Here is a 16,274-nt window from a genome sequence, read left to right as displayed (position 1 = left end):
TGGCTCTCTTGTACAGTGCTTCCATGGTTCTCAAACTCATGATGTCCTTGAGGAGCAGGTTAAGCCCATGAGCTGCGCACCCAATAGACGTAATATGAGGGTAGGCCTCCTCCACTTGAGCCCAAGCAGCCTTCATATTCGCAGCATTGTCAGTAACTACTGCAAAGACCTTTTGTGATCCAAGATCGTTGATGACCACTTTCAGCTCATCAGCAATGTATGTGCCTGTGTGTCTGTTGTCCTTCGTGTCTGTGCTCTTGAAGAACACTGGGAGAGGAGTGGAGACGATGTAGTTTATGATGCCCTCCCCTTGTACATTTGACCACCCATCTGAGATAACTGCACCACAGTCTGCCATCGCTATCGTTTCTTTGAGCTTTCCTTGGACTCTGTTATACTCAGCCTCCAGCAAATAAGTAGACAAAGCATGTCTGGTGGGAGGACAGTATGCAGGGCGAATAACATTGAAAAATCTCTTCCAGTACACATTGGCTGTGAGCATGAGGGGTGAGCCTGTTGCATATACAGCTCGAGCAAGGCACTCATCTGCATTCTTCTGGCTATGGTTATCCATTGTATCAAAGGACCTTCCAAGTGGGCCAGGAGTTGCTGATGATAAGGAGCCTGATGCTGAATGAGAACCATCATCTTCTTGAATGGAAGCAGAGGAACTCTGGGCTGACTGCTGTGAGCTTTGAGTGAAGTTGTTGCATTTGGATAAATGCTGCTGCATCTTTGTGGCATTCTTTACATATGGCTTTCTACAGTGTTTGCACATGTACACAGTCTTTCCATCTTTAATGCCTGGGGTAAAATGCTTCCACACATCCGACGGTAAACGTGGCATTGTTCTATGCAGAGAAATAAAGGGCATTCATCTCTGTGTCGAACTGCGGTCGATCAGCACGATTGCAACAGGGTGAGTACATTTTTGCTGATGCTCCATGTGATGGAAGCATGACCTGTACACACACGACGCTACATCACCAATAGTGTATTATTTTGTATATTTTAAATTGAAGGACAACAGAGTTCAACAAGTAACTGGTTTATTTGGTATAAAGTCTGATTTATTTACTGCATCATCACAACATCAGCAGAAAACAAAATGACTTCCCTCAGGACCCCTAACCTGGATCTTAAAAAAACTATAGCAGTCTTACAGATGCCTGCAGGCCAATCACAATTCGATATGCAAATATTACAAATAGAGGGAGCTAATCGCTCATCCACTCATCCAACCAATCAGGACACATTTGTTCACAGTCACACACAAAACTTGTAATTATTAAAACAAGCCAAGTAAGAAGATAAACATATATTGATTAAGAAATTCCTTAATAATTAAGATTCCATCTCTGTTAGTAATTTTAAGAGAGGACCTGTGGAAAAAAAAGAAAGAAATACAAAAAAAACAATATTATGCTAGCATGTGCTTTTTTGGGCAAAATTCCCAAAATTCCCAAGCTAAACTTCCCGTGGAAAATTTCCAGAAATTTACCGGAAACTTTCCACCCCTTTGCAACCCTACTTGGAGGTAATAGAAATTTATTGAACATCACTCGTGCAGTTTATAGGATAGGAAACAAGTGCATGTTTTGAAAGGTGTAACAAAGATAAGTAATCAAAGGAATACATGTCTTTAAATAAGAGGGAAGCTAAATCACAAGTCTGCAAAACAAACTTACAACTTGTGTCTGCATAAGAATAAAACCCCAAACTTCTTTTGCACTATACCTTTGAATTTGTCTGTCTCTTTGTCTCTGACGAGTCGAACGCTCCTTACGTTCAGCTCCTTAAAGATGGCATCAATGTCTCCTTGCACGGTATTAAAAGGTAGATTTCCTACATAAGCTGTGTATGGGGGCTCTGTCGGTAATTCCTTCTGTTTTCGAGGCCCACTAACACGAGATCTTCTGAAACAATAGAAAACAAAGTTAACCTTCAGGCTGGCCAAAGTGACATTTATCCTGAACTCGAGTTCATCTATAACACAGACACATCCCATTTAATAAGCACGTCATAAGATTTGGCATAGACAGCTTCAGTCTTATCAGGTTGTCCTAAAACTCAGAAACTAATGTAAGATATCTTCCACTAACCACCCAGATCTTGTGCACTCCACCTAAAATGGTGATTTAAATTGACGGGAAAAAAAAGTAAACTATGAAATGCCTCTTAAAAATATCTATGTACATATAATGGTAAATTATTTGTGAGGAACCTGGTTACTATCGGTTGTTCCTGGTACATTGATCTAGTGTGAGCACTAAATCTGTATAGATTGGGCAGCAATGAGAATTTAATGGCCCAGAAATCCGGGTCTCCATGGGTGAGTACGCACGGGGTACTCACCCGTAGGCCCGATGGAAGTGCCAGTTTCCTGCATGCACTGCGCATGCGTGGGAAACCGGCACTTCCGTTCCTCTGAACGAAGGGGTTCAGAGGCTGAACGCGTGCGTGGGAGAGGCTGCGCGTGCGCATCAAACTTAGGCTTTTTTTACAGGTTTTCCCGGGAGGGTAAGTCTGCAGAAGTTAGACATGTAAAAAGCAGTTGCAAGGCCTGCTTTTTACAAGGTAAGTGGTCAATTAATTAAAATTAAAACATTTTTTCCACAGTTTTATTATTTTTAAATACTTTAAAGCAAGGTAAGTTTATTTTTAGCCCCGTTAGAAAATAAAATTATTTTTTTCAAACATTTAAATTATTGTTTAAAATAGTTATTTCATGTAATTTATAGTTTATTTAAAAAATGTGATTTAAAAAAAAAATTATTTGAAGATTTAGTGCTATTTTGGGGCCGTAGCATTTATAAGTCTTGACAGCCCTTCCTGTCAATCTTATGAATTTAGCATTCCCTGCTCCGATTGGCTCTCCATGGCCCACGTGATCCCAGGGGATGCATCGAACTAACTGCGCCCCTGGGATACGCAAGCACTGCGCGCCGGCAGCTGGAGCAGGCCCAGGATCGGAATCCCACGGGGGCCCACAGCTCAACGGCCGGCGCGCTAGGTAAGTGCAGGTTGGGGGCTTGCACCCGCGGGAAGCCCCCGACCCGAATTTCTGGGCCATTAATGTTTCAACAGTCAGTGTCTGTGAATACAGCAACCATGTTGCCAATGTTCTAACTTGGTAATAGTGGATTGGTACTGGAACTCTTGACATCCAGAATGCACAAATTTCCAGCTCACAAATTGCAACTTACACTTGATGATTTTGGTGAGTGCTCGCTCAACTGCAGGGTGTTGTTGCAATACAAATACGGGGGAAGGGAGCAAATAGTGCAGTAATAGGAATGTTAACCAATTTACTTTTTGAATGGAAATTAAAATAATGCTTTTTCACCTATGGACCTTGGTTTAAAGTCAAATCTTCCCGGCAGCGTCAATAGTCTTACGCACAATAAGTATGGGCAATCTCAATACACATCCACGTGGCCATGAAATCATTGCACAAAAATGCCCAAGATTTGGCACAAATTGGCAATCTTACTCAGCAGGATAGGTGGTGCAGGAAACAGAAGTGCCCCACTGGTGCAGTAGGGAGTGCTCTTCTGAAGGTGCAGGTCAAAGCACATTCTTGCACCAAGATTGGGTTTCGCACTAGATCTGGCTACTACCAGTGCTGGATGGCAAAAAGTAGAAATGTACTATTTCTCCAGCACTGGTATCCCTTACTTCGACAAGTACAAAATTCACCCATAAATATAATGAAAATTGAAATATAAATGTTGCAGCATATTTTGGTGCATCATGAAATTCTGCACTGTATTCAATTATTCGTTAGTTTCCAATGTCTTTGACAATATTAGTTTCCATTTGTGATCTGTGGCTGCTGTTCATTTAATTAAATCTTTGCAGGAAATTTCAAGATTTGGGAAACTTTAACATTTAGAAGGAACATACCACAGCATTCAAATAACACTGTACATCATCAATTAATGTATTATATAATTAGCATATACAGCATTGCCTTCCATCAAACGTATGTGTGTAATTTGATGAGCTGAATAACAGAATATAGAAACCGCCTTTTGTGATATTCTGTTTGTTTAATACGGAATATCAATGGGTCAGAACTGGTAGAAAAATTATGTTTGAATTCTGCTGATCCACTTTAACCAAAGGACACTTCATAAGCCCAAATGTTACAATTGAGACTTTCCCAACACCTATTACTCGTATCAAAGGCTAGGTGGCAGTTTCTCCAAGGAGGTTACAATCTGACAATGTTGAGTTTGTGTAGACCTGGTCTAATAATTAATCCTGATCACCACATGTTGCTTACTGGAATTCACATAGAATGCCCCCTGACAATCCAGAAGGTTGAAAGTATAAAAAAACCTAGACCCACTTCCTACAGGCTAAATCTGGATGACTTACAGAAGCACAGTTAGACAAAATACTATACAACAACTGTACTTTTCAATACATACAACTGGAGTGACTATTTAGGAGAATCTGGTTCTCCCAAAACTTTCTGGCAGACTCTAAAATGAGAGAAAACAGCTGCACACAAAGTTCTATCCGTCCTGAATGTACATCAGCCAAACACCAGAACTAAAAACTAGCAACCAGCCCTGGGACCTTTGTCCAATTGAGCCATTTTGACGTAGAAGCAATCCCTTTGAAGGCCGTCTTTAGCAGTCAACTTTGATTGGAAGCTTACATAACATGCAAATTGACAAGATACTGGGCTGACAAGTGGCCAAAAATTCCAAGAAATCAAATAACAGGCAGTTTTTGGGAGACCAACAAGATACACAAATTGTAAATTGCAGTCCAGTCTGACATCAAATCTTAACAATTCGTTTTTTTAGGAAGTTTGTTCATTGTAACAGGATATAACATTTCACACTGCTGGAGACAATTACCTTTCAAAAGATACTTGACTGTGGTCATTCAGAATTGAGTGTTTGGACGGTTTTGAAGTAGAATCAATCAATCTGCTGCTAATTGTTTATTTACTTTAAAAATGGACAGGAATACGTTTCCCAATTTTGGATGGCAGGTATGTATTACATCTACATGGAGATTGGTACAATCAGCCAAGCTGAGGAACTGACTTATACACTGCTGCAATTTTGAGATTTAAATAGTAGAGCAGCATAAACAATAATGCAATTTTTACACTGGTACAATCGATACAGTGGGTTTTACAGTGAGTCGTTATCTTCAGTCCATAATGAGCATTACTAGAACCAAATGTAGACTGTTATTTTCAACGTATAATTTCCGAATCTTTACTTCTAGTCTTTTTTCACACCTTCAACATGATTATCACAATGGGATTTGAGTATTTATCTTGTGTAGGACAAGCTCTGAACGCAGTGGTTACAAAATACATTAAAACCGGTTCATAAGAATTAGCTTTGCACCAAAATTTGGTGATTGTTATAGCCAGGAAGTGCCTCAGGCGTTTTCCTATGTGATGTTTACATTTGAACTGTGCCCGAGTGGGCGACAGGTAATTATGCTGGCAATACGATGTGCATACATCTTTCTACATACTGTTGTATTGAGGGTTCCTCCTGAACATTCACTGGAATAATCACATCTGTATTGTAAAAGCTCCTATAACTAACTGATATGTAAAGAATAGCTTGTATTTATATAGAGCTTTTAATATTGAAAAAACATCTCAAGGCACACGACAGAGCAAGAAAAGGGCAGGTGCAGAGTCTCTGTGAGGCATTAAGAGAGGTGACCAAAGGCTTGGCTGAAGAAATGGGTTTTGTTGTGTATGTAACCGTTTACCTTTAAGGGAACTATAGAATGTAACCGTTCGCCTTTAAGAGCACTACTTTAGGGTGGCACTATCTATTGGCTCATGTATACTGTAATACCGATAGTGACCACACCAGTATATAAGGGTTGTGATACGTTAACTAGGGCAGAATCGCCCGAGCCTCTGAATAGTAAAGACGTGTTTTATTTTGTTAACAGTGGAGTCTGTGATTATTTATAATACAACCCACAGACTTAACATTGGCGACGAGTCAGGATTCGAACCCTGCGGCAGTTGTTCCACGGCGGCTTCGTCCGAAGACAGGACGTTGAAGAGAGGTTTCAATCCTCACCAGTCTGGAACCGACAGGCTGGAAGCGACAGGCATTAGGACCCTGAAGCCTCCATAACCTCGTGGGTAAGCCGCAGCGTTGGCTGCAAAGACAGGGCGATCGCAATCCCTGATAAGAGCCGCGGTGAAACGCGCGAGCGGGTAAGCCAGAGCCCGGGAGGGAGCGAGCAAGAGCCGCGCGAGCGGGTGAGCCAGAGGCCGGGGGCCGCTTTCAAGTGCGAGGCGCAGCCGGGCCATCGATCGCATCCGCTGATAAGGGCCACACTCGGGCTGAAAGTCAGCGTCGGGGAACGGGTGATAACCGCCATTGAAGTGGGCGGAGAGCGCCGAGAAGCGCGGGAAAACCGCCATCGAAGTGGGCGGGGAGAGCGAGAAGCGCGGGAAAGCCGCCATTTTTCACGGGGAAACCGCTGAAGAAGAAGGAAGAAGCGGGAAACCGCCATCTTGGAAATTATTAAGAATTTCAGGAAAGTAATAAGATTTTTCAGAAAGGCTGGTGTGTTCTCAAGAAGAGAGGGAAAATAAGTATAAGTACAGCAATACTTGTGGTGTTCTCAAGAAGAGAGAAGAAAATTAATAATAAGTAAAGTAATACTTGTACCGTACTCGAAAAGAGAAGAAGATGCCTAAGCGAGGAAATATTAATGACTTTAATGCTGAAATAGAAGACAGGGCCACGTATGGGGAACGCATAGGAATATATTGCGTAGCCATATACGACAAGGCAATAACTTTGTTAAATTCGATGGGAGCAAAAACATACGGGCTCTTGAAACATCTAATAGCACCAGTTAAACCAGTGGACCAGACCTTCGAAGAGATCGTAGCAGTGCTGAAGGATCAAATTACTGCAAGCACTTCCAAATGCTACCGTTGTGGAAAGACAACGCACGACCAGAATCAGTGCTGGTTTAAGAATCAAGAGTGCAGGAAATGTGGCAAACTGGGTCACATCGCGAAGGTATGCAGGTCCAGAAAGAAGACCAACAAACAAAGGAAGCCACCACCACAAGAAAAGTACAACAAGGTGCATCAGGTGGCTGAAAAGAGTTCAGACGAACAAAATTCAGACTCAGACCCAAACAGCCAGGAGTTGGATAGTCTGAGAATCCACAATGTGGGTAAAGTAACTGATCTACAGACGATCTGGGTCACACTAAAAATAGCTGGAGTCCAAGTACGAATGGAGCTGGACACGGGATCAGCTGTATCAGTCATCAACCAAAAGGACTACCACCGACTATTCTCTCACATACCCTTAAGAAATACTAAGTTCGTATTACAGACATACACGGGGCATCGCGTATACCCCATGGGGAAAATAAGAGTCAAGGTGAGAGATAGGGGTAAAGTACACCCAAGAATGAATTTGTACGTACTACCTGAGGGAGGACCACCACTTCTAGGACGGGAGTGGATCAAGAAAATAGACATGGAATGGCACTACCGACAAGCAATGACGAGTGAGGACTCGGTGCAGACAAGCAGCTCAGACTCTGAGCCGGAAGACGATAAGTCCAGCTTATGTATGAAAAACAAGGTTAACATTAACTCACAGACTAAGGTTGGAAAATCGATGGCGTGCATAAAGACAGAGAATTCTGAGTCTGTTCAAGCTACAGACATATGCATTACGGAGGAACACCGGGCTCGAACTCAACGCTATTTCAAAGTACAACAACAATTAGAACAATTAAGTTACCGCCTCGTACAAGAGATGAAAACAATGAAAAAGTTCTATGACACCGAATGGGAGAGTCTGGAAAGACAACAGAACCTACTGGCTCAAGCAGAGAGCGACCATAGAGCCATCGTGACCAATTACCGATCACATCTCCCTGATGATGTTCAGGGGTTAGAATATTTGCATGATCTAGAGATACAGCAGAAGGGCAAATCACGCTGCACTGAGGATTTTGTTCTGCAATTAGAGACGGAGCTAGTGCAGGCAAAGTTAAGAGAAGTTGAATCACAGGGTGCTCTTAAGGAGATGCAGAAACAAATCTTGGACATGGAAAAGAGAAACGCTTCTTTACCTGATGAGAATAATGTGGCCATGTTGCAAGAGGAGCTTATAGGGGCGAAACTGAAAGAAGCTAAGCAAAGGATGTTGGAACTTGAAACGCAGAACCAAATCAGCGGTAATCAGCTATGTCAAGCAGAGAAGGAGTGCAAGGGTCTACATGAGAAGGTGCAATATCTCTCAGCCCAAAATAAGGGACTACTCACTCAGTTAAATGAAAGTAAACGGGAAATGGCTGAGATGGACTGCAAGAATAAAGAAGAGTTGATGGCAGTGAGACTTCGAGAGGCAGATAGCATAGCAGCCTTGGCTGAACTCCAACAGGAAATTGCGAAAGAAACAAATGAAGAGGAATCTTCAGGAAGCCAGGATTTTATTCCAGTTCTTCTCTACGACTCCTTACAAGCAGAGTGCGAGAAGTTGAAAAAACAGTATGAACAGGCCCAGACTACAATTCTGGAGGGGGTTAACTCAGCAACCTCCGAAAAGCTAGTTTCGTTGGAAGTATATGAGCAACTAAAGGTTGAACATGAGCAAGAAGTCCAAAGGCTGCAGGAAATTCTTGAGGAGCTCAGGGCCAAGACAGACTCATCGGTAGAAGTTCCATACATAGATGAGGATGTAGAGGTGAAAGACATGGCAGAACTCATAAAAATATGGAAGGAAGCCCAAGACAAATATGAGGCGGCAATTACCGAGGTTGACCGACTTGAAGAACAGTTTCAACTGGGAATGGGCCCTGAACATGAGCTAGAGAGCATCGAGGCGCAACTTCTCCAAGCACTGGAAGCCAAAGTACAAGAGGAAGAGAAGATGAAAGCATTGGAGAAAATGATGGATGAAATGGAGGAGTACGCTGAATTACGTCCAGGGGAACAGGAGAATGGGGAAACAGCTACTTCAGTAGAAGGATTAAATAGCCTGATAACGAAATCCCTGAAGGAAGGGAAAGGATTGAACGCACAAATGAGGCCAGGAGGGAAGGAAGGGCAGACATCCGAGGAAGAGCAGGATGAATATGATTGCTTGAAGAAGGGTTTTGACCTGTTGAGTGACACCGAATGTTATGAGGATGTGGTCTGCCCAAATTGTGATGGGAACTCCCAAAGTGCTGAAATCCTGAGGAAGCACTTAAGGTCTAAGGAACATAGAGAGTTGGTGGCGCTACAGATGGCAGCCGGGAAAAGAGCTCGGAGAGTTTCAAAAAGGCAGAAAAGAAAAAGAAGAAGCAGAAAATAATAACTGTTTAAAATATTATTACTTCTACTACCTCAGTCCGAACACTACGAAAGGTGCTAAATTTGTAAAAAAAATCCAGGGACATTATCAAGACAGCCAGTGGGTTGTATAAGTCCGCACTGCTGGTTCAACAGGACGAAAGTACAAGCTGTTAAAAAAAAAAGGCTATGGAGGATGCTGTCTGGAACGAATTAATACCAGAGACTGAATTTATGAACTGTTCCCACAGAGACTGAACCTGTAAACTGATTCCACTGAGAGTATGTTTGTAAACTGTTATATGACGTTGACTCCATTGAGAGTATATCTGTAAATTGTTATATGACGTTGACTCCATCGAGAGTATATCTGCAAACTGTTTATATAAAGTTGAAGATTGTATGTTTAACGGGATTCTGTAAGTAATAAGCTAGGAAGGGAGGAGTGTTGTGTATGTAACCGTTTACCTTTAAGGGAACTATAGAATGTAACCGTTCGCCTTTAAGAGCACTACTTTAGGGTGGCACTATCTATTGGCTCATGTATACTGTAATACCGATAGTGACCACACCAGTATATAAGGGTTGTGATACGTTAACTAGGGCAGAATCGCCCGAGCCTCTGAATAGTAAAGACGTGTTTTATTTTGTTAACAGTGGAGTCTGTGATTATTTATAATACAACCCACAGACTTAACAGGTTTTAAGGAAGCTTTCAAAGGCAGGCTGAGAAGTACAGAGATAGAGAGGTTTGGGTGAGGGCGGGGGGGGGAGGTCCAGAGAGTAGAACCCAGACCACTGAAGGCTGTGCCAACAATGACGGAGCAGAAGGAGCGGGGAACGCAGAGTCAGAGGATCAGAGGGCACAGCAGGGAACGGAGACTGGGGGAGTTTGCAGAAGTAGGGTGGCTATACAGAGATTTGTGGATAAGAATGAGGGTTTTTAATTTGATGCATTGGAGGACAGGGAGCCCGTGTAGATCAGTAGGGTCAGGAGTGATCCGACGAGCAGGACTTAGTGTAGGAAAGGATTTGTGTGGGTGAGTTCTGGACAAGTTGGCGTTAATGGAGGGTGGTGGTCAGAGATCAGTGAGAGGGGCACTGTGGAAATTGAGTCTAGAGGTTAAAGTATCTCGGGGTAAAGTATAGACAAAGATGAGTGATGTTGCAAAGATGGGAGTAAGTGATCTTGGTGATAGATAGAATATGGGGTTTGAAATCAGTCCTGGGTTGTATATTAGGCTGATATTACGTACAGTCTGGTTCCACCGGAGCAAGCAACCAGGGAAGGGAGCAGTCAGTGGCAAGGAGGTGAAGTTTTTTATAGGGGCAAAAATGATGGCTTTGGTCTCTCGGATGTTAAATTGAGGATATTCTGGCTCATCCATGACTTAATGTCGCAGAGGCAATCTGAAAGCACAGATCATGGGGTTGAGGGAAGTGGTGAAGAGATAAAGCTAGGTGTAGGTAGCATGAAACTGGACCCCATTCTTAAGGATGATATCACTATGGGACAACATGTAAATGAGGAAGAGGTGGGAACCAAGGCTGGGTCCTTGGGAGGTCCAGATTTGACCATGTGGGCGCAGGAGCATAAGCCATTGCTCAAGATTCACTGGCTGTGTTGACACTGGTAGGAGAATGAGACAAGGGGAGTTCTAGAGCTTGAGGAGTGAGGTGGTCTAGAACAGCATGGTGGACTGTAGTAAACGCTGTGGAGAAACTGAAGGAGGGAGGGGGATAGGAAACAATAATACACCATGGTCACAGCCATACAGCATGTCGTTGGTGACAACCATGATCATCTTAGTGCTGTGAACAGGGTGGAAACCAGACTGATCATAGTAATTGTTACAGCACAGAAGGAAGCCATTCGGCCCATCTTGTCCGTGCCGACCGAGAAAGAGCTCTCCACCCTAATCTCACTTTCCAGCACTTGGTCCGTAGCCTTGTAGGTTATGGCACTTCAAGTGCATATCCAAGTACTTTTTAAATGTGATGAGGGTCTCTGCCTCTACCACCCTTTCAGGCAGTGAGTTCCAGACCCCCACCACCCTCTAGGTGAAAACGTTTCTCCTGAAATACCCTCTAAACCTCCGACCAATTACTTTAAATCTACGCCCCGTGGTTATTGACCCTTCTGCTAAGGGAAATAGGTCCTTCTTATCCACTCTATCTAGGCCCCTCGTAACTTTATACACCTCAATAAGGTCTTCCCTCAGCCTCCTCTGTTCCAAAGTAAACAACCCCAGCCTCTCCAATCTTTCCTCATAGCTAAAATTCCCCAGCCCAGGCAACATCCCCGTAAATCTCCTCTGCACCCGCTCTAGTGCAATCACATCCTTCCTGTAATGTGGTGACCAGAACTGCACGCAGTATTCTAGCTGTGGTCTAACTAGTGTTTTATACAGTTCAAGCATAACCTCCCTGCCCTTATATTCTATGCCTTGGCTAATAAAGGCAAGTATCCCGTATGCCTTCTTAACCACCTTATCTACCTGTCCTGCTACCTTCAGGGATCTGTGGACATGCACTCCAAGGTCCCTCTGATCTTCTGCACTTCTCAGTGTCCTACCATTTATAATGTATTCCCTTGCCTTGTTAGCCCTCCCCAAATGCATTACCTCACACTTCTCCAGATTGAATTCTATTTGCCACTGTTCTGCCCACCTGACCAGTCCACTGATATCTTCCTGCATTCTGCAGCTATCTTCTTCAAGGGCCTAGGATAGGAAAGTGACATTAGAGATAGAAGTTGGTGAGGACAGGCAGGTCAAGGGTGAACTTTTTGAGGAGGAGATGACACTGGTGGTTTGGAAAGGGAGGTCAGTCCTGGGGCAAAGGGAGAAAACACAGGGACCAGGAATAACCAGGCATCGGGCGAGGAGGGATTGCAATAGGAGGAAGTAGGTCTTTTGGAAGAGAAAAACTGGTGAGGCGGGGGAGAGTTGGAGATTGTGGAGAAGCTGCAGAGTAACCGGTAGTTGAGGCTATGGTGAGTGAAGGACTGAGTGGTCAAGGACAGAGGAGTAAAGGAGACGAAGGTGGCGGCTGTGGCAGCTATATTACAAAACAGGAAATTAGCAATGTCAACAACTGAACATCAAACCTTCGTGAAAATTTACTGATTTTTACCGATTCCTCTTTTAGCCCCCAGGTGGTGGATCGCTAAAAATAGATTTCCTCCCAAATTTGCCTCAACCCCAGCCTCAAATTTCCCGTTATTTTCCCAACCAAAATTAGATCCAGCGATATGCATGAATCAGATCCATAACATCAGCATCCATACTGCTTGCTGTATGTGCCTTGCTAACGTTACAGATGCAAGGTGCCTGCATCTCTCACCCAACTTTCTGCACAGATAAACACTGCTCTAGTACAGCAGATGGAAGGAAATGGAGAACGGATGGAAAATCACTTTTGACTCAGATCAAAAGGCAGATGCAATGAACTGGACTTTTAGTGGTGACAGAAAATTTGATTGAATAATTAATACGGATTGATCTTACTAAGGATTTCAAAAATGATAAACTTACTTAGTTAACTCAATTGTCCTACAACCAGATGGAAAGAGGCCTGAGCTTCCCAGAGGACGCTGCTTGCCTGTGTTGTAGGAAGTTATGCATGAAGTGGTGAAAATGAGCATATTAAGGATCCAAATTAAGGCCACTGAAGTCTCCTTGGCCACTATAATAGCATTTTACAGGAAACTTTGTATTATCCGGAGGTTAACTGTCCGGAATGCTCGAGCCACCGGCAAAAATTAGGAGCCGTTTCGTTAGGTTTTTTTTCTTTTCGTTGCTTTTTTTTCACCAGTCAGGCTCTGCAAGGTCTCGCTGAAGCTGTTGCTAAGCTACAGAGACGCTTGCAAGGTACGGCCAACTGTTCAGAAGCTGTTGCTAAGCAACAGGGTTTGTTGCCAGATACAGAGCTCAAAATCTCTGTATGTTTCAACATTAGCGCTGGTTTGTCCGGCAGTTTTGATGGGACGGCAACAGCTCGGTCCCGTCGGTGCCGGATAGCACAAAGTTTCCTGTATTTTGCTAGGTTTTGAGCAGAACTGCAGGAAATAGAATGGAATTACAGAATCTAATACTTCTCTCATACCTTGTCTGAGGCAAGATTTGCTCCCTTCATTTGAGATATGGTTATCAGCAGATAAAGACAAAAAGCAACGTTCCAAATAAAAACAGATTTATTGACTTTCTCTGAATTTACCCAGGTTTTGGAGTTCAATGTTTCCTCCATAGTTTTGATGCAAAGAACAAAACCTAAAAAATATCTCCCAAAATCTGGGTGTTTAAATCAGATTTAATGATCCTTACTTAAAATATATGTAAAAAAATAAAGTTATGATTTCCAAGCAACTTTAAATGTCTAGATGAGCCGAAAGCTATATGAAACATTATTTAATTGTTGCAGGGATATGCACAGCTTTTCCCTCCACAACTTCCCAACAAAAAAGACAATAAGCTCTGCAACATGTACAAATAAGAATATAAGAACCTAAGAAATAGGAGCGGGGTAGGCCATTCGGCTCTTCGAGCCTGCTCTGCCATTCAGTAAGATCATGACTGATCTTCTACCTCAACTCCACCTTCCCACACTATCCCAATATCCATTGATTCCCTTAGTATCTAAAAATCTATCGATCTCTGTCTTGAATATGCTCAACGATTGAGCCTCCACAGCCCTCTGGGGTAGAGAATTCCAAAGATTCACAACCCTCTCAGTGAAGAAATTTCTCCTCATCTCAGTCCTAAATGGCCGACCCCTTATTCTGAGACTATGCCCCCAAGTTCTAGACTCCCCAGCCAGGGGAAACATCCTCCCAGCATCTACCCTGTCAAGCCCTGTAAGAATTTTATATGTTTCAATGAGATCACTTCTCATTCTTCTAAATTCTAGGGAATATAGGGCTAGTTTCTTCAACCAGGAGTAAAGAAGTCTTACTCCAATTAAATAGGGCATTGGTGAGACCACACCTGGAGTACTGTGTACAATTTTGGTCTCCTTACCTAAGGAAGGATATACTTGCCATAGCAGGAGTGCAACGAAGGTTCACGAGATTGATTCCTGGGATGGTGGGACTGTCGCATGAGAAGAGATTGAGTAAACTAGGCCTGTATTCTCTTAAATTCAGAAGAATGAGTAGGGGATCTCATTGAAGCATACAAAATTATTACAGGGCTTGATAGGGTGGATGCTGGGAGAATGTTTCCCTTGGCTGGGGAGTCCAGAACCAGGGGCCACAGCCTCAGGATAAAGGGTAGGCCATTCAGGACTGAGATGAGAAGAAATTTCTTCACACAGAGGGTGGTGAATCTTTGGAATTCTCTACCTCAGAGGGCTGTGGAGGCTCAATCATTGGGTATATTCAAAACAGAAGTGGATAGATTTCTGACTAGTAGAGGCATCAAGGGATATGGCGATAGGGCCGGTGAATGGAGTTGAGGCAGAAGATCAGCCATGATCTCACTGAATGTCAGAGCAGGCTCGAAAGGCCGAATGGCCTACTCCTGCTCCTATTTCTTATGTTCTTAATTTCTCCTTATAGGACAATTCCCCCATCCAAGGAATCAGTCTGGTGAACCTTTGTTGAACTCCCTCTAAGGCAAGTATATCCTTCCTTAGGTAAGGAGACCAAAACTGTACACAGTAGTCCAGGTGTGGTTTCACCAAAGCCCTATATAATTGCAGTAAGACTTCTTTACTCTTATACTCCAATCCTTTTGTAATAAAGGTCAACATACCATTTGCTTTCCTAATTGCTTGTTCTACCTGCATGTTAACTTTCAGCGATTCATGTACAAGGGCACCCAGGTCCCTCTGATTATCAACATATCGCAATCTCTCATCATTTAAAAAATATTTTGCTTTTCTATTTTTCCTACCAAAGTGGTTAACTTCACATTTCTCCACATTATATTCCATCTGCCATGTTCTTGCCCACTCACTTAACCTGTCTATATCCCTTTGCAGCCTCTTTGCATCTGCCTCACATCTTACTTTCCCATCGAGCTTTGTATCATCAGCAAACTTGGATACATTACACTTGGTCCCCTCATCTAAGTCATTGATATAGATTGTAAATAGCTGAGGCCCAAGCACTGATCATTGCGGTACTCCTCTAGTTACAGCCTGCCAACCCGAAAATGGCCCATTTATTCCTACTCTCTGTTTTCTGTCCAGTTACCAATCCTCAGTCTATGCTAATATATTACCCCCCAATCCCATGAGCCCTAATTTTGTGTAATAACCTCTTGTGTGGCACCCTATCAAATGCTTTCTGAAAATCCAAATACACTACATCCATGCGTTCCCCCTTATCTACCCTGTTAGTTACAACCTCAAAAAACTCTATTAGATTTGACAAACACAATTTCCCTTTTACAAATCCGTGTTGACTCTGTCCAATCATATTATGATTTTCTAATGTTTGCCACGTACCTAATAATAGTTTCTAGCATTTTCCCTACTACTGATGTCAGACTAACTGGTTTTTAGATCCCTGTTTTCTCTCTCCCTCCTTTCTTGAATAACGGGGTTACATTTGCTACCTTCCAATCTGCGGGGACCGTTCTAGAATCTAACAAATTCTGGAAGATCAAAACCAATGCATCCACTATCTCTGTAGCCACCTCTTTTAAAACCCTAGGATTTAGGCCATGAGGGCCAGGGGATTTTGTGGCTTTTTGTCCCATTAATTTCTCCAGTACTATTTCTTTACAGATTCTAATTTCTTTCGGTTCCTCGTTCTCACTATTTCCAGAATGCTTTTTGTGTCTTCTTCCATGAAGACAGACACAAAGTATTTGTTTAATGTCTCTGCCATTTCCTTATCCCCATTATAATTTCCCTTGTCTCTGCCTATAAGGAACCCATGTTTACTTTCACTAATATCTCCCTTTTTATATAACTATAGAAGCTTTTACAATCTGCTTATATGGTTCTT

The 16,274-nt window shown here is 42.8% G+C and overlaps 1 protein-coding gene across 3 annotated transcripts in view; it reads right to left on the bottom strand.

Moving 5' to 3' along the window:
- Nucleotides 1-16,274, bottom strand: part of eif4h (eukaryotic translation initiation factor 4h) — a 106,000-nt gene that overhangs the window by 67,668 nt on the left and 22,058 nt on the right. For 2 of the 3 annotated variants that reach the window (XM_085964200.1, XM_085964202.1), the window contains exon 2: nt 1,738-1,916. In XM_085964200.1, coding sequence (XP_085820326.1) covers nt 1,738-1,916 — 179 coding nt within the window. The remainder of the gene's footprint in view (nt 1-1,737; nt 1,917-16,274) is intronic. The other variant, XM_085964201.1, reaches the window with a different exon arrangement.

This window comes from Somniosus microcephalus, chromosome 22 (genome assembly GCF_052327205.1).
Source record: "Somniosus microcephalus isolate GS21.2 chromosome 22, FLI_Smic_1.0, whole genome shotgun sequence".
Classification (NCBI taxonomy): Eukaryota; Metazoa; Chordata; class Chondrichthyes; order Squaliformes; family Somniosidae; genus Somniosus; species Somniosus microcephalus.
Note: the sequence above shows the minus strand (reverse complement) of the source record. Positions and strands in the feature narration are given on the sequence as shown.